General features: G+C 35.0%; 1 protein-coding gene across 4 annotated transcripts in view; it reads left to right on the forward strand.

Moving 5' to 3' along the window:
- FSD1L (fibronectin type III and SPRY domain containing 1 like) overlaps positions 1 to 19,830 on the forward strand; it is a 65,529-nt gene extending 45,699 nt beyond the window's left edge. For 2 of the 4 annotated variants that reach the window (XM_032418302.1, XM_032418305.1), the window contains 6 exons: positions 2,977 to 3,106; positions 3,923 to 3,955; positions 6,931 to 7,031; positions 8,251 to 8,502; positions 10,595 to 10,683; positions 13,751 to 19,830. In XM_032418302.1, coding sequence (XP_032274193.1) covers positions 2,977 to 3,106; positions 3,923 to 3,955; positions 6,931 to 7,031; positions 8,251 to 8,502; positions 10,595 to 10,683; positions 13,751 to 13,873 — 728 coding nt within the window. In that variant the 3' untranslated portion in view covers positions 13,874 to 19,830. The remainder of the gene's footprint in view (positions 1 to 2,976; positions 3,107 to 3,922; positions 3,956 to 6,930; positions 7,032 to 8,250; positions 8,503 to 10,594; positions 10,684 to 13,750) is intronic. The other 2 variants (XM_032418303.1, XM_032418304.1) reach the window with 2 other exon arrangements.

Here is a 19,830-nt window from a genome sequence, read left to right on the forward strand (position 1 = left end):
GGAAACAGTGAACATTTTTCATTTCTGTCTCTCCAATGTATGTAGCATTGTTTCTTGTCATTGGAACTGTCACATGTGATGAGTAATCTAAGTTCTTATGTATAGAATTTTTAAGTATTTTATCCCTTACTTCCTTGTAAAGGTAAATGATACGATATTAATCACAAATTACTCTCTAGTTTGAAATGATAGTGGCTATGATATGGAGTACCAAGAAAGCAGCCACCAACACAAACACATGAAGCATAATGGTGCTTCAATTTTTTGGTACTTTGTTTTCACAGACTTTTAAAGATACAGAAACTAATACCTATCTCTATTTAGATGATGTGAGCGAGAGGACTGATGTTTGAGACCTCACTTTTGAGACCAGTCCTTTTTTTAATTTTTTTTTAAACTACACCGTATCCCTGTTAGCTTAGCGAGACTCAGTGACTTAGTTGAGGTCCCATAAAGGGGATAGTGTCCAAAACAAAACAAAACAAAGGGAGCGAGATAAAAGATTATACCTCTGGGATTGAAGCCCGTGCCTTTCTGTCTGCATGCTGTGGTATTTAGCAAGTCTAGTCTCAGTTGGCTTGGAGATTATATCTTTTCTTGCCACTCATGACTCCACCCTTCTCCATCATATTAAACATTAGGGAACAGCCTTAGGATTTTTTTCTTGCCTTTATTTTTTTTTTTAAAGCCTTAGGATCGGGGTGCCTGGGTGGCTCAGATGGTTAAGCATCTGCATTTGACTCAGGTCATGATCCCAGTGTCCTGGGATCGAGCCCCACATCGGGCTCCCTGTTCAGCGGGGAGTCTGCTTCTCCCCCTGCTCATGCTCTCTCTCTCTCTCTCTCTATCTCTGTGTCTCGAATGAATAAATAAAAAAATCTTAAAAAAAAAATAAAGCCTTAGATCTTAACAAGCAGCTAAGAATTGATTGCACTTTAGAGTAATACTTACTTTTTCTTTCTCTCCAGTAGATACCCTCACATGTATTGCCTAATAGCTAATATAGGGGTTAATAAACCCTGGGTTTTTTTGTTTTAGTTTATTTATTTATTTATTTTTTTAGTAATCTCTACACCCAGTGTGGGGCTCGAACTCACCACCTCGAGATCAAGATTCTCATGCTCTTCTGACTGAACCAGCCACGCGCCCCAACCCTCTTTTCTTAGGGCAGTTCATTCTTGATAGTGCAGGGTCTCAAATTTGCTTAATCCTAATTTTTTGGTAACCTACTTATGAAGTAACTATTAAATGCCTATTTAGTAACCTTATTTAGGAATTTTTTTGTCATTTGTATTGAAAAACTATATTCTTTCTGTAAGTTCATTTCTGTTTACATTGCAAATTTTGAAAAGTTAACAACTTGTTTAGTATGATATTTCCTAGAAGTAGTATGGTCAGTAGATTTGTATTTAGAAAGTTATTTTATAAATAAAGACAGTGAACAATGGTCAGATGCATAGTTGAAATTAAAGTGTTCTTGGGACTCCTGGGTGGCTCAGTCGGTTAAGGGTCTGCTTTCAGCTCAGGTCATGATCCCAAGGTCCTGGGATCAAGTCCCATATCGGGCTCCTTGCTCAGCAGGGAGCCTGCTTCTCCCTCTGCCTGCCGTTCCCCCTGCTTGTGCTTTCTCTTTCTCTCTGACAAATAAATAAATCTTTAAAAAATAAAAAATTAAAGTGCTCTTTACAGAATAGTGAAGGAAAAAATTTTTAATTTACCAGGTAAACATTAGGCTCTGTATGTGACTATTTTGTTGTTTGATGATGCATACTTTGTAGATACACTGAAGCTTTGGCTAAATCGAGTAATATCCTTAAGTGAAATAGGGTTGTAACGGAATATCACTACAATGAGTAATTACCAGAAATTTGAAATTTTGAAGGAAAATATAACTAACAGAAGCAGATTAGTTGGTAACTATGTAGTAGATGATACCTTGCTTAAGGCAGAGATTCTAGGAATTGCATTTGAGAACATGAGGAATTCTGCATTATTTAGCTTAATCAATACATTTTAATGATTTACCTTCAGTTTCAAAGAGAGAAGATAATACCTTGTTACATTGATTTCCTAAACTAGCAGTTCTGAGTAAGTCTATGAGTAAGATAGATAGTTTCCCAAAGTACCAAGTAATTTGAAAAGCATAGTTTTGTTTCATTTTTTAAATTATTTTTTAAAATTTGGCACAACATTACATTAGTTTCAAGTGTACAACATAGTGATTCAGCTTCTCTGTAGTTGTGCTATGCTCACTGCAAGCCATAGCTACCACCTGTCATCATATAATGCTATTCCAGTACCACTGACTATATGCTCTATGCTGTGCCTTTTACTCCTGTGACGTTTTGAGTTTTTTGATTTGTTTTCATGGAAGTCATCCTTTCCCCATGTCTTTGCCATCTAAGTCATATCTAGCTCTACCAGCTGGGCCAGTTTTCTTGCTTCTGCTGTCATAGGCTGTTTCTCTGTGCTTTTTAATTCAAAACTACTGAGAGTTTAAATATGAAAATATTAAGTATTAGAGCCTCAGAGAAAATGTGTTTGTGCCAGGCTGTATAATTTTTTACACCACATCACCTTTTCCGCATCCTCAAGTCTACCAGCTCCTCTTCCTATTTAGTTGTAGCAATCAGCTGATAATCAACTGATATTCTAATAACAGAAAGTTGAGATTATTATGTGCTGGTGGAGATTCCAGCAGAAGGAATAGCAGAGACACCAGAGGCCATGCAAGTACATTGTATTTGGTTGGAGTTACAGGATATGTAGAGAACAGCAATGGTCAATAAAGTAGGAGTTAGTAAATTACAGCCTTATCTTTGGGTACCTTAAATGCTAGCATTAGGAATTTGAACTTTATTAAAGTTTATCTATAGTGTTGAATAAATTAAGTAGGAAAATAATGTGATGATAGTTGTGCTTCAGAATATGGGTATGTTCTATATTTTTTAAAAAGTGAAATATTGTTTTGGACAGCACTAAACTTCAGTTTGGATAACTCATCATCCCATTTGAACCTGAGAGTTGAAGATACCTGTGTAGAGTGGGATCCTACTGGAGGAAAAGGTCAAGAAAATAAAATGAAAGGGAAAGAGAATAAGGGCAGGTAAGCCAGTTCATTAGATCTGTTATGTGGACACCTGCTTGTACATTGTTTCTTACTTGACAATGACTATGATTTGTGATAGGTTAATAACACCACAGTAGTGAGGAATATAATACTGTTTATCAATACTGGAATTTGTTATAACATTTCTTATTACTTTTTCTTTCCTAATCCTCTTTTTACACATTTCAGCAATCCATTTCTTTAAAGTTATATCTACAGCAACTTGAACTGCTTAAGAGAGAAGTTCCTGAATTTTAGACTTATAGATCACCTGTCTTACCTGAAGGTCTGCCTTAAATGACAGCTTTTAGCATGTACTGTCCCATTGTCTTGCCCCTGATCAGCAACCTTATGAACCAAAGAGGAAGTCTTAGGACCTTTTGTTGTTGTCAGACTTACTTAGACAGTCTCCAAAGTATGGGAGCCTCTTTCCTTTTTTTTTTTTTTTTTTTTTTTTTAAAGATTTTATTTGACAGAGAGAGACACAGCGAGAGCAGGAACACAAGCAGGGGGAGTGGGAGAGGGAAAAGCAGGCTTCCCATGGAGCAGGGAGCCCAATGCGGGGCTCGATCCCAGGACCCTGGGATCATGACCTGAGCCGAAGGCAGACGCTTAACGACTGAGCCACCTAGGCGCCCCTCTTTCTTTTTTAACAGAGGAAAATTTTGCTCAAACTGAAATAAAGTAATATCACTGTGAGTTAAAACAGTGAATTAAAAAAAATTTCTCAGCAGACTTTTGATCTTAGTATAAGCTGTTAAATTTAAGTTGTAAAGCAGTCTCTTTTAACAGTTGCCTATTTTTATCTAACAGTGTCCATGTTACTTCACTGAAGAAACATACAAGGTGATGATCTATGTCTGTCTGGTTCTAGGACTTAGTATATCTAGCTTGGCTGAATAACTTTAATTTTTCTTTTAACCAATAAGCAGAAGCCATTGCAGCGCTTTCATAAGCTAAAATACTGCTCTGTGTAGACTGTCTGTATTGGTAGCTTATGTTTTGAATTTACAGTATTAGAGTATGCTGCATACTGTTTAGATTATATTGTATATGGTAACAAAACAATAAGCTCTGCTTTAAAGTCTTTCTTGAGTTATCTTCCCTCATCTGATTTTTTCTACATTTACTTATACCTGGCATCTTTCTTGTGCTGTATTCACTATATCTAACATTACAGCTTTGTTTTTATTTGTATTTGACACGAGGCAGGTTTGAAGTGTTCTATATTGTGTAGTGATCATGCAGTTTCAGAAGTATCAAGGATAAAACATAAAGGTCATTACTGAAATTACTAGGACAGTGCTCAGAAAGATGAATCAATTCAAATTGCATGATTAATAATGTGCTAATTTGAAGAAACCAGAATGTATTCCCTTTTCAAAATTATTTTCTTTTTTTCTGGTTTATCTGCTCATTATTAGTGAAAGTGACTTCAGCGTTAGCATATTATAAATTATAAAATGTTGCTGGATTTATATATGAAGTTTCATTTGGTCACTTGGAGATTTTTATAGACTGCTTGTATTTAGCAGTTCAGATCATATTATTTCTCTTTCTCCTTTTTAAGGGTATTTTATGTGTAGGGTACTTCTGGAATGTTATATACACTTATTCTTTCCATAAATATTTGTTCATGTAAGGTGTTAGCTGGATGTGGTGGGGCTTATAGGGATAAACAGTGTTCCTGCCTTTAAGAAATTTGCCCTGGCTTATGTATATAAGATACATATCTATAATCAAATAACAATAATACAAGGTAGAGATTACATGTTATGGTAAGCATGAATAAAGGATTTTGAGGAAGAAAGATGTCTTGAGCTGCCAGGTTTTAAGGTGATCAATTAGGACATTGAGTCAAACTAAAAGTAACAATCAAGCCTATATTCACTTACGTGATAGTATAAGCAAGGGGCCTCAAAGGAAAGGCTGCTAGCTCTCTTCAGTGTTCCATTTTTCCCAACAGAATGGCACTGGGTGAGGGTCAGTTAAATCAAAGATTGCAAATGGTGGTTATCTGGAGGATCATCTCACTGCCAAGAGAGCCCCAAACAGAATGCTCTTCCTGTTGTTTTATGGACCTGAGGCCAAGAAGAAGGGAGAAGAGGGAAGGTTAGAAGTGGAAAAGTATAGAGATGGAGTGGAGAGAGTGTCTTCAGACCACACACCTCACCCCTGTCCCCTGTAAGGAGGTCTATACAGAGGCAGCTGAAAAGGTCTCATAAGGGGGAGTCTGAATAGAGGTGCTTAAGCTAGGAATGCAGATACGCATATGAGCACTGGGTTGGGGTGGGGGTGAATTGCATCTCCCTTCAGAAACTGTGGTGAACTAGCTATGCACCAAGTCTGGTATGGGAAAGGCAGCCCTCCTAGGCCTGTCACTAAAAGCCTTTTATACTTGTCTATGGTTGGGCCTGAAAGGCTACACATAGGATTTTGGCCTGGAGCTGGATTCCTCAGAAGTGTTATTTAGCCTGGTAAGATCTGGAAGATTTTCATTAATGAAATAGTATTTAGGCTGGTTCTCAAGAAAGTAGAAGAATGCATGCCGTTTGGACTTGGATTGAGAGAGGGAGGAACAAGAGAAAAGGCACTGAAGCAGGTTGCTTGAGTTTAAGGAACACTTTAGCTGCTACATTTAGCTGCTCTCTGGGGGTGAGAAGGCTAGAAAAGCGGATTGGGACCAAATCCAGAAGAATCTGAAATGCCAAGCTAAGTTGTTTGTAGGCAGGAAAGAATACTTGAAGATTTTAAAGTAGGCGTGTCACATAGATTTATCTGGTAACAGTGAACAAGATGAATTGGGTGGCAAAGAGATCATTTCGGAAACTAGTAAAACGATCTAGAGTGCAGGTAGACTTTTTACACAGTCAAGCTGCAAAGGTATTGTTAAAGGGGAGAGGTGGGAGGGATCATGTTTGACCTAGGACAGTAATAGCTGTTGTACTGCTTGCAGAAATGTTCTTAGGGTTGGAAGTCTAGAAGCTGCAATGGAAGAGTCCTCCTTATTTAACTTTTCTTTGAAATTTAAACTGCTACTCTTAATAGTTATGTTTTTTGTCTTTTCTCCATGCTTTCCCTTTATTTCTTTACTACTGGTAAGTTATGATTTTTTTGTTTTTTAAATGCAGTGATTCAATATAATTGAAATGTTATTTTTTAGGCATATTTGGGTTTTGATTTATTTTGCGTTTTTGAGATTTAGTGAAAGGCCTAATACTGTCCTGTTTATCATATCATATAATTTGATGTAAGGGGAGATCAGGTTGAATCTTGTTCATTTTAGTAGGAGAAATGCTTTATAATATTTTATATTATCCTGTGCATGGATTTGGGCATTTACTATTTCTTCTTTTTAAGAAGAAAAGATCCAGAACAAAAATATTTGCTGCTTATGAAAAGGTTATTTAGTTTTCATTATAATCATATTTTTGCATTTTAAAATTTAAATTTAACTGCAAGAAATGTAAGCTCTATAATCCATTACCTTTCTTGAGTTTTTTTCTTCCTTTCGGTTCTTTTGTTTTCCTTTTTATCTTGTCTCATTTTGGCATTGTTTCTTATATCAACTGTGTGTCCTTTATATAAGCTTTGTTCAGTCTGCATGATATTAGTGTTCAGCCTGCTTTGTGTTGATGACTTCTTACATTTCAGTGTTTATAATTGACAACTCTGTTTGATAATAATTCAGATAAAAGTAAATGGTGTTATTTGTGCAACATAATTAAACATCTTTTCAAAGTTTCCTTTCATGATTTGTAATTTTAGTTTGTGAAACATTTATAACCTAGAATATTTGTTTTTTTTTCCTGTTTATATAGAAGTGGCACACCATCCCCCAAACGGACATCCATAGGCTCCAGGCCACCAGCAGTAAGAGGCAGCAGAGATCGTTTCACTGGGGAATCATACACAGTGCTGGGTAGGATACACATAGTCTTCATTATGTCAGTTGATATTAAAGGCATCACGGTCACACTCGTGGGCTTTCCACTCACTTAGAGTTGGAGTGGCCTGTGCACTGAATGAATATTTGCCAAAGTTTATCCCTCTTGAAGCCTGATTACTTTTGGCGGGTTTCAATTTGTCTAATCATTGATTGCTTCATTTATGTAGTGCTCTATGTATACGCATATCTTTTTTTTTTTCATTTTTTTTATTATGTTAATCACCATACATTACACCATTAGTTTTTGATGTGGTGATCCACAATCCATTGTTTTTGTATAACACCCATGCTCCATGCAGTTCCTGCCCTCCTTAATACCCATCACCAGGCTAACCCATCCTCCCACCCCCCCCTCCCCTCTAACACCCTCAGTTTGTTTTTCAGAGTCCATAGTCTCTCATGGTTTGTCTCCCCCTCCTATTTGCCCCCCTTCATTCTTCCCCTCCTGCTATCTTCTTCTTCTTTTTTTTTAACATATAATGTATTATTTGCTTCAGAGGTACAGATCTGTGATTCAGCAGTCTTGCACACTTCACAGCACTCACCGTAGCACATACCCTCCCCAATGTCTATCACCCAGCCACCCATCCCTCCCACCACCCCCCACTCCAGTAACCCTCAGTTTGTTTCCTGAGATTAAGAATTCCTCCTATCAGTGAGGTCATATGATACATGTCTTTCTCTGATTGACTTATTTCGCTCAGCATAATACCCTCCAGTTCCATCCACATCGTTGCAAATGGCAAGATCTCATTCTTTTTGATGGCTGCATAATATTTCATTGTATATATATACCACATCTTCTTTATCCATTCATCTGTTGATGGACATCTTGGCTCTTTCCACAGTTTGGCTGTTGTGGACATTGCTGCTATAAACATCGGGGTGCACGTACCCCTTCGGATCCCTACATTTGTATCTTTGGGGTAAATACCCAGTAGAGTATATGCATATCTTTTGAGGAGCTAGTAAGGAAGAAAAGTTCTAAAGCCTTTTATAAATCAGAAAAATTAGTAGTAAATATACAAGTAAAGTTATAGCAAATACTCTGCATTTAGTGTCTGTGTGTTAATATGGTTATTTTTCTGAATCAGATTTTTTGTGCCATTTTGTGGGATGAGAGATGGGTAAAAATCTGTGTGACTCATAAGGAAGAAGTTAGAGCCAAATTTACCTTTCTCGTCTTTTGCAGGAGACACTGCTATTGAAAGTGGACAACATTATTGGGAGGTCAAAGCCCAGAAGGATTGTAAATCCTACAGTGTGGGAGTAGCATACAAGACTTTGGGGAAATTTGACCAATTAGGAAAGACAAACACTAGTTGGTGTATCCATGTCAACAACTGGCTACAGAACACATTTGCAGCAAAGCATAATAATAAAGTCAAAGCCTTGGATGCTACTGTTCCTGAGAGAATAGGTGTATTTTGTGATTTTGATGGGGGTAAGTTTACTGATTTTCTCATAAGTCATTTTGTCATAGTTGCTTGTATTTTAGTACTTTTCACTGGTAATCGTCTATATACAGTTTCCATTAATGTGGTGGTCAGGGTGTTTTGACCTACTAAGATTTGATCACAAACATAATTTCAGCTCTAGAATTGACTGGAAGGGTGTGTGATGTTTGCCTGAAGCCTTACAAAAGCACTCATCTATAATATGCTTAATAAGTCTGAAAGAATGATTTTCTTAATTTTTGTCTTAAGCATTAAAATTTTTTCTGTCCATTTTAATTCCTTCCTGACCTTATTTTTATTACCTGAAAAGAGTGGTGGAGTCAGATTTTTCAAGTTGGAATGGACTTTAGAAATTGCCCAATCCATCCCTAGTAATGTAGGTTGGAATCTGATTCTGAGGGCCTTGAAAAATAATAATAGGCTCGTCTTTTTTATAGTAGTTGAGGGAAGGGGATTTCTATGCATTTTTAAAAACTATAGTCATATGATGATAATCTACTTTTAGAACTATTGGAGAGTAAGTGGTTAAATGTGGAAGAGATTGCAAACATAGAGTAAGACTTTTCAGGAGTCAGTCTTTGAGCAGTGTAAGCAGCACCATGTTTGTCTTGTTAGGTATTATATCCTTATTGCCTGGCAAGTGCTTTTACATAGAAAGCCCCCCCCCCTTTTTTAAGATTTTATTTATTTATTTGACAGAGAGAGAGACAGGAGAGAGGGAACACAAGCAGGGGGAGTGGGAGAGGGAGAAGCAGCTTCCTGCTGAGCAGGGAGGAAGCCCGATGCGGGTCTCGATCCCAGGACCGTGGGATCATGACCTGATCTGAAGGCAGACGCTTAACGACTGAGCCACCCAGGTGCCCCTAGTAAGCCCTTAATAAGTGTTTGTTGAGTGATTAATAGTAACAAGGGCCTGAGCAGTGGGGAATCCGGAGGAATGGATTTGGTGGTTCTGAGAAGTAGAAGTCATAGGACTCAAAAGCTAAATATGAATTGGAGAGCAAACAAAGAAGAGTTGAAGATGACTGAGATTCCAGCCAGTGTGGTCAAGAGGATGGTATGTCATCTGCAGCATGGGGAACATAGTCTGGGGAAAGAGGAGATGCCAGCAGGACAACCGTGTGGCGTGGCTGGCTTATACTTAGAAATTCAGTGTTAGAACTCAGAAGAGAAGTAGAGCTGAAGCTAAGTGTTAGACACTGCATCACAGAGTGGCTACTGAAGAACAATTAAATGTTACTGCTCTGCTGTTTACTTTGTGACCATACATAGGTTGCTTAATGTTTTGATGTACTGTATATAAAGAACCCAGTGCTTTAATGGTAGACATAAATATTAGTTTCTCTTCTCTGTTTGGTGGCAGCTGAGTCATTAAGGGAACATTGTAGAGAGAACACAGAACCTGGACAAGCATCTACATTCAGAATAGGAGAAAAGGAGACAGAAGATATCCTCAGGGTTAGAGATACAGAGAAGTCATGGGACAAGAATTTCAAGAAGTGGTAACAGATGTAAGGAGATCATCAGGTTGGACAGTTAGGTGGTCAGAAAGACAGTTATTTTAGTTGCATGGTCATGTTGAAAGACTGAGGTATTTTAAAAATTAACAAAACTGAAGCAGTGATAATTATGATTTCAGAGACTGAAATGAGTATGGCTTCAAGTGTTTAGAAGACAAGGTTTAATAAAGTAAGCCTTAAATGATGATAGGATTTGGGTACAGAGGCTGGTTATAGTAAAAATGAAGAAGAAATAGCCTGGTTTTTACTGAGTTAAGGAAACCATTTGTTAAATAATGATAAAATAAATAGTTTATAGTTGAATAAGTAGAGTAGTGCCAGATTATGGAAGCACTATGGAGATCCTGAAAATCAGGAAAGAAAACTAGATTTGGGCTTTTTCTTACACATGTCTACTACTGATTACTGATTTTCAAGTGAGAATTTCTGAGTCTAGTCCTTATAGTTTGTAACCAAAAAAAGTGCCAAAATATGTGTTATTACATTTACCCATGATGATATGTTAGATTTGATTAAATGTTTTTGTGTAATAAATTAGGCTTTTTTTTTTTCCTTTTAGGTCAACTTTCTTTCTATGATGCAAGCTCAAAACAGTTGTTGTATTCCTTTAAGACGAAATTTACTCAGCCAGTACTACCTGGTTTCATGGTTAGTACCGATTTATATTTTATTTGATTTGATAACTTTAAGGAGAACAATCTGTGCTATATATTTGGGGAAGCCAAACACCTTTTTTTTCTTTTTTTCATATTCTTCCCTCTTTCCCTAATCTACCTCTCCCAAATCTGTGATTGTCTGTATATTTTTGGTATTTTTATTGAAGTAAATATTATTACATAAAAGTACACAAATTATAAGAATGCAGTTTGATGAATCTCACAGGACTACACACATTTTTGTAACCAGTGTCTAAATCAAGAAATGGAACATAACCAGAATCCCATAAGCCCCCTTGTGCCTGTTTCTAGCCCCTGCTGGTCAGCCAGCAAAGTGGTTACTATCTTGAGTTTTAATACCATAAATTCATTTTGCCTCCTTTTCAACTTTGTGTATTGAATCCTACAATATCTTTTTGGTTCAACATTATGTTTGTGAGATTTATCCATGTTCTGTGTGGTGGTATTCATTCTTATATAGTTTCCCATTGTATTTATATGTATAGTTTTCCATTATGTGACTATTTTATCATTTATATATCATTGGGTTCTTGAGTGGTCTCCCCTTGGGGACGTCTAGAATAATGTCTGTGAATATTCTTATTCATGTCTTTTGGTAAATGTGGGTATATATTTCCATCAGGGTATTAACTAAGATTGGAGTTGCTAGATGGTATGATAGGTGTGTAATCAACTCTCGTAGGGTTTTTCAGAGTTGTTGGTTATACTAATTAATTGCTAGCAGTATATTAGAGTTTGATTCTTCCACATTTTTATCAACATCTGGTAGTATCTTTTTTAAGTTTTAGTCCTTCTAGTGGATATGATATATACTCACCAGTTGAAGGACTTTTGGATTCTTTTCAGTTTTTGGCAATTTTGAATAAAGGCACTGTAAACATTCGCAAATGGGTTTTTGTGTGAATATTCATTTTCATGTCTCTTGGGTAAATACCTAGGAGTGAGAATATTAGATCACTTGAAAGTGCATGTTTAACTTTAAAAGAAACTACCAAAATGTTTTCCAAAGTGGCTGTATGACTTTTGCATTCCTACTAGCAATATATGAAAATTTACTACATCCTTGCCGTTACTTGATATTGTCAGATTTTTTGTTGTTCAGCAATTTTAATAGGCATGTAATGGTATTTCGTTGTGGTTTTAACTTGTATTTTCCTAAGGACAAATGATGTTGAGCATTTTTTCATGTGCTTATTTGCCATTTGTATAATTTCTTTGGTGAAGTATCTACTATTTGTTCATTTTTTATTGGGTTACTTGTTTTCTCATTAATGAGTTTTAAGATTTCTTTATGTATGATGGATATGAGTCCCTTATCAAATAACAGTTTTGCAAATATTTTCTCCCAGTTTGTGGCTTTTCTCATTTTCTGAACATTTTGAAGAGAAGGTTTTCATTTTAATGAAATCCTGTTTATCCATTTTTTTTCTTTTATGGATCATGCTTTGCCTAACTCAAGTTCACAAAGATATTTTCTTTTGCATTCTTCCTAAAGTTTTATGGTTTTAGGTTTTACATTTAGGTCTGTGACCCACTTTGAGCTGTTTTTTGTATATGGTACCAGGTATGGTTTGAGATCTAATTTTTTGCATATGGATTCCAAGAATTCTAGTGCCACTTACTGAAGAAGACTAACCTTTCTTCATTGATTTGCCCTTGCACCTTTGTGCTAGATGTTTTGAGTAAATAGGTTTGTAAATCACTTAAATAATTTCCAAAAAAGTAATGTAGTGGTTTTATAATCACAGAGCTGCTTTTGTGTTTTGGGAGTTATCATTACTGAACCTGCTAGTTTTAAAAATTTGAAATGTTAATCATACAGCTATAAATTTCACAGGTCAATAAATTCTTTGGTACATTACTGTAATCACTTAGTAAATACTAAACACTTTAGGATATAATTGAAGGTGGGAATAGGAATACTTCAACAGTTTCTAGGAGGTCCCTTGTCTCAAGCTATGTCAGCTACAAACCAGGCATTGGTGATAATTTAAGTGATCCATTCTTTCATATTTTAATTCATTTGAGTCTGTTCCAAATCAGTTGTCATTCATCTTATTGAATGGTATCTACTCTGTTTACAGGCAAAGCAGTTTCATCTTTCATAAACTTATTCACATTTATGATAATTAATAGACTATGGCAATATGGTTTATCTGGATATTGCTATTTACATTTTTCTTAGAAGTCTTTAAAGAATTACAAAAGGTTCTTATTATTAACAAGTTAGGGAAGAAGATAATGGATTTTACTCTGTTAACACAGGAGTGTTAGATTCCTATAGTTTCAGGCCACACTCCATTATCACAATCTAAAGAAAATTGGGATGAGGAAATTGGCTCTTTGGGCACTTCTCTTGGTTGTAAAGTTTATTTTCTTTTTTTTAAAGATTTTATTTATTTATTTGACAGAGAGAGAGAGAGAGAGAGACAGTGAGAGGGAACACAAGCAGGGAAGAGCGGGAGAGGGAGAAGCAGGCTCCCTGCTCACCAGTTGTGATGTTTAGCATCAGTAATAGTAGCCATTGTCTTTTGCCTATTAATCCTAAAAATTTAATCTCCAGGGGCGCCTGGGTGGCTCAGTCATTAAGTGTCTGCTTTCATCTCAGGTCATGATCCCTGGGTCCTGGGATCGAGCCCCGCATCGGGCTCCCTGCTCCGCGGGAAGCCTGCTTCTCCCTCCCCCGCTCCCTCTGCTTGTGTTCCCTCTCTTGCTGTGTCTCTCTCTGTTAAAATAAATAATACAATCTTTTTTAAAAAATTTAATCTCTAAATTTCTGCAGCCCTTAGTTCCTTCTATTATATGCAGCTCCAGTGGGTTCTGCTAGCTACCACAAAGACTTCTGTGGCCTCGGTGGTTCTAAAAGATTCTTGAGTTAGCCTTTCCACTTCGCCTTAGTTCAAATATGAAGGTTATCAGTTTGGAACTTGTTGACGTTCACATATGTGGCATTTTGCCTTTCAAATGGAACTTTAAGGATCACCTAAGTTCTAATTTGATTTGAAAGCTGACTGAAGCTTTGTTTTGTCTTTTCTCAGGTTTGGTGTGGTGGACTTTCTTTGAATACTGGGATGCAGGTTCCAAGTGCTGTGAGAACACTTCAGAAAAGTGAAAATGGAATGACTGGTTCAGCTAGCAGCCTAAACAATGTTACTCAGTAATGCTTACTCAGAATATGTTTACCCCCCTTCTGATTGGGTGACCTTTTCTGTGCAGTTACTAATCACAGAAATTTACGAGTGGTGGAAATCAGGTTTGCTACGCTCTGCTTTAAGGCCTGGAATGTGTTAGCATTAAGCATCTAATGCAAAGTACTCACGGGAACCTACTGTGCAGTATCATCAAGCAAGCAGATACGAAAGCGAGAAACTGATGTTTTGAAGAGTAAATGGGAAGAAAGGCAGTGTTTAAATAGTTATATAGAAACTCATTTTTGTGTTTCTTGGATTACTTTGGCTCTTCTAATATGTTTAGTTACATATGGTAGCCCCAGGACCTGAGAGGAAAGCATTTAAAGCTTGTCGTCTTTTCTCTATACTTTTCCTTTATCTCATCACTACCTATTACTACATTCTTACACTGAAGCTTTAAAAAAAATACAGTCTTCTAAGGTTTTCTAAAAATTGAAATAATTGGTTGGGGATGCTAAAAAGGTTTTCTTACAATGGTTTATTTTTCTCCTTTTGTAAGTAGGTTGAGTTTTGCTAAATTATCCTCTTTTGTTTACTGACTAGATTGTGTATCATTTTCTCTTTCCCAAATACCATGATATTTCTCTTGTGGTTAAAACTCAAAATAGAGTGGATAGAAGAGTTTCTAGACATAGTAGCTTAAAATCACCGATACTTTAGTTTTTTACCTGCTGCACGAACAGTGGCAAAGGGATAGGCTTGATATGTTGCCTTGTTTAATTAGACTTCTTTTCATTCCATCATTTTGGATGATGGATAAGATTTTTAAAAGCTTTCTTTTCTGATTTTGTTGTCTAGTTTAATACTACCTTTAATAGTTATCTTGGTAAAATTCCCACTTGAATTTGGTAATAATTGATAATTATACTGATTTTTAATACTTCAAGTAGGAATGAAATGTTATTGAAGTTATATATAGGGTAGAAAAACTTACACCATTTAAGTTTTATCTCAGAAGGATAGTTTATAAAAGGAGGTGCCTGAAACTATACTGAAGTCATTTATGTCTGCTTTTTAATAAGATTTGGAATGGTTTAAACAAGTGTTTTGAAAAATGTCTACATATCTCTGACTTATTTGCCACATGAATTTTTCAAACATAACTATTCAGAGGTTATTTTTCTTTTAATCCTTCTACAACATTCATTTATTTTCTAAAGGGGTATAATTCTTCCAAAAATCATCATAGAAGAATCTTTCCCAAACTTAGGGAAAATGTGTTAAACAAAGAGTAAAATCCATGGTTATTGAGTAGAACATACCTATTTTTTTAAAAATTGGTTAAAATTTGTAATACAAGTTCTTTGAGCCAAACTGAAAGTTGTGATTACAGTATTTAAGGATCCCTTGAGCATTTTTAAGTGGTCTCTGGATTTTTCTTTCTCATGTTGACTTTCATTCTCATTTTAAGTGTATTGTTATGACAGCCTTCTCCCAAGAAGTGACTCTTGCTGCTTATAGCTGAGTTGCCTTTTACAGAAAGGCCTGTGGAATAGGTATAGCTCATTCTCTCTTAAAGTTTACTGCTTACTGATAGGATATTTTGTTCAGTGGTAAAGCAAACCTAAATGAGAAATTTTATTTGAACTGGGTATTATTTTTCCAGAAGACATTTATATTTGCACCGTTGTCTCATGACATATTGGTAGTTTTAACGACTATAAGGCAGTTGAGAAAATGAAATATGTCAATAGATATCCTTTTGATTCTCCAAACAAGTATAATTTTGGTTTTTGATCTTCCTAGAGATTTTGAAAAAAATTTTGGGTGTTCTGTTCCCTACAGTGGGATTATTCCAGGACCTAAGCAAACAGAAAGTTACAATTCTCTTTCATGGAGTCAAATCTGAAAGCAGTAATTTAGTGGTGGAGGTGCTTTAATGTGAACAGTTACATATGTGTGTTTTAGCAAAAATGACACAGAAGAATTCTTGCCAGAAGTTCTTGTATAAAATTTTTTACTATTCGATCTTACGTAATTGTGTCTTCTCTTTAATTCAGTGCCTTCTTCTTCTGAGCGTGCTCCTGTTCCATGCCCCAGGCGGCGTCAACTGATACTTAAGCCAGAGACCATTATGTTACACTGCTGAGAGCCTTCTGCCGCAGGGGTATGGAGGAGCGGGGTATCAGTCGGGCTGGAGGAGTGCGCATGAGTCTTTCCTGTGCTCATGCCATCATGTGAAGCCCTTCATATAAAACTTTCTAATACTCATTTGGAAAATTTATTTGAAGTAATAACAATTATTACTTCAAAATAAGAATCTGAGGTTTTCCTCTTACTGTACTTCTTCTTAAAGGTCTCTAAATATAAAGAACAAAACGTGTAGGGTTTTAAGTTTGTATGTTAAGTTAAACTGGAAGAGTTTGCCACCCTAATTTTCGAACTAGAAAATAATCGATAGTGCCTATTTAAATAGTCTCACATTAAGGTAATTGTTAACTTGACGATAATATATAACATTCTCATTGTCATTTGAATTAAAAAATATTGAGCCTTTTTGCTCAATTTAATGCATTATGGGAAGATAGTATACTCTTTCAGACATTTTTTATTAGTTTATTTACTGTTTGTTTTGGCAGGTCAAACATGATTGCTTTCTGTAAAAGAAATGCATGAGAGGTTGATGGTAATGGATGTATCACAGGTATAAAAAATTTGTCTTATAAAAACATGCATTTAGTATTGCATTTCCCTTTTAGCAGTTGAATCCCAAACCGGTTTTAGTAAACTGGATAAAGAAATGAAGGAATTGCCTTAAGCACTTTAGAAAAGAATTTTTTTAGAATTCATTTTGACTATTTGGGCTTACCGTGTCACATATGTCTTTAACTTTTGGTAAATATGTATATATCAAGCATTTAATAACTGAGTGCACATAGAAATTTAATACACAGTGATTCTTTGAAGGTTCCAGGTGTAGTAAACAAAAGGAAAGTATTAGAGGTATGCCTGTCTGTACATGGGTTTTATTGATGGCATCTGTACCGTGTCAACAAACCATTAACTGCCACTGTATAGCTAGATGTGCCCTGCTTTGTTCTGCAAACAGTAATTTTTCCTATGTTATCATTTAAAGAAACATACTGGCTTGGTTTTATTTGCTCATTTATTAAAGTATGAACAGTATCATGTATAATTTGAATTTTTTGTGACTGATCTTTGGTGGTACAAATAATAAAAGTAAATAATTTGTAATGAGAATTTAATAAGGCTAACATACTCCATTTCATGATTTACCTATACTTCTAAAATTATAGTTACTTTTGTTTCATTTGAAAACATGGAAAAAATTGGAAAAGGATATACACAGGAAATGATTATTTCAAAGAGTATTAATTCTGGAAGAGGACACTGTAGACTTCTTACTATAAAATATTGTGGATTCCAGGCTAAAAATACTAAGGACTGTATTTTCAAATCATCATAATCCTTTTTATTTTAAATTTTTTAAATCACAATTCTTTTTATAAAAACCCATATTTATTAGATCAGTGTCCATTCATCGGCTAATTCATACAACAGATAGTTAAGTGCGATACGGCGGCCATGCTTTGTATTTAGATTTCCATAATTAGTGAAGTTTGATTTACTGTGCATATAGTTTTGCTACTTTTGAGGAGTGTGACAAAGTTTGTATGTTAAAAACAATGTTTTGTTAATAAGTCAGAAATTCTAAAAAGTAATTTTATAGTTTATAAAAAATTCAAATTAACTGCTTATAATATGGTTCACTTTTATATAGTCACATAAAATGGGTCTAGAAAACTTCCTTGATTTTATTTTAAACTGGATATATTCTTTTAGGGAAGTGTATAGTCAGCATACATTTACTCAACACCCAAATAACCATAAAGTTTTTTGCTATTTTTAACCAAAATGTACATTTCATAATGCTGGTACTAGAACATTATAATACATCATGTATGTTTCCTTTATCATTACAGAACGATTACCTCATGTTCAGTATAGTTTTAATTTTGTGTGTATCTTACAGTATTCACATTATGCAAATATTTGTGACCTGATATGCTTTGTTACCTGGAATATTTGATTAATGTAAATACATAAAGCTTTTTGAGTAATTTGGAGTTTAAATGGATTGCATTTGGTATATGTTGTTTTTATTGAAAAGATATTGTTGGTCTTGCCATATAAAGGTTAATACTGGCTTATAAATAAATAATAGAGATTGCCATGGTACTTTTCTCCTCAGACTACCCAATTACTAAATTAAAACAGTATTTGTTATTTCTGGGTCAATATAAGGTACTGACTTTTGATTCATAATCATTTGAGCTATGTTAGTTTAACCTGATATATTTTCTTAATGATACCCATTCACTGTAAGTTGGTCCTGGGGAATGGGCATGTGGAGGATTTCACAGTATGTGGGCAGAAGATGGGTGAATGTGTTTGCCTTGGCTTGGAGCTTCATAAGTTTGGAACAGTTTTAAAATAAGTCATATTGTAAGTGAGTGGTTAAAAGGCCTTTTTATTAGTATTGGAAATTTTTGGAGAGCCTAAGGGCAGTAAGAATCCATGTATATGTTTTTTAACATTTTCAATATCTCTAAGGTACCAAAGCACAGAGTCTAATTTACCATTTAAGGGAGACTCTTTAAAATCAAATTTATAACTAATTCATACTGTAAGATATATAACAAAGTTTTGGAGCAATTTACATTAAAAACCAATAGTCTTTAAGATTTTTGGATATAATATAAAAAGTATTTTGGTTTCATTTCTTTTGAAGTAATTAATTAAATTTAAAATTAATCACCTTAGCTCTACCATACGTAGACTTAACTAGATCTGTGACCTCTACATAAACTATTTCTCATCTTTGGGCCTCCACTGCCTTACATAAAATAATTGTAACTTGTTCAGCTTATCTCACATTTGTGAGAATTTGTGAGAAATGAAATGGAGTATGTGAAATTGTTTCAACACAGTAAAATGCTATGTAAATGTAAGGTATTATTTTCAGTTAATAATGGATTTAAGTGTTGGGATACTTGTAGATGCTCTTTCTTTTAATAAAGCATGCGCTTAAAGTGGTATCACGAGGACTTCAAAAAAAAAAAAAAAAAACCTACCTGAACAAAATGCGCTTTAACATTCTTTAGTTTGTGTATGACCTGTGGCCTTTTTGTATTTTCTCATCAAGCTTATTGCTCTATATCAAGACTTTGTACAGTTGTAAACATCTCTCACAGCATTAGTGTGTCAGTGTAGAATAGTAGCATAAGTAAATGATTTAAGCTATGTTTCCATTCAGGCATTTGCACTTTCAATTTATGACTGCTCAGTGCCACATGCAGAGTGAATTTAGCCCAAATAATTATTTCCAAACAACCAAATATTCAGCAGTTTGTTGTCATGGGATAAATGATATTAGGTGTATGTGTCCACTTAACATTTGACACTTTTGTTGCATTAAAAAAATATGAAGCATTTCAAAACTTTGCTAACCTGGATATCATTTAGTATCTCTCCTAACATGTTTTGCTTTAAATTGGATTTATTAAATGGTTTACAAGTTATCTTCATCTATTGATTATTTGGTATGTCTATTATCTATCTGGACATGGTTTTGCTATGCAGTTCTGATAATAAAAATTCTTAATTCCTCAGGTTTAACTTTTAAGTTACAGATGAAGAACATTTCTAATGAACTACTTAAAATGTACTCAATTCTGCAAACTAGTGTTTTAATAAGCATATTGCCTCATTATCCTTGGAAACAAGACAAAGCCTTTTAAACTTTAAACTAAAAACTTTTTAACTTTAACATAGAGTATTCAAAGTGGAGTAACTTGTATGTTGAAATGATTGTATGTTCTGTATAGAATGACAGAGTTAAGTTCTTACAAAAGCACCTGGAATATCTCATCTAAAAATTAAACTTTTTTTCTGCTTTCTTTTGC

Source organism: Phoca vitulina, unplaced genomic scaffold (genome assembly GCF_004348235.1).
Source record: "Phoca vitulina isolate PV1807 unplaced genomic scaffold, GSC_HSeal_1.0 scaffold21, whole genome shotgun sequence".
NCBI lineage: Eukaryota > Metazoa > Chordata > Mammalia > Carnivora > Phocidae > Phoca > Phoca vitulina.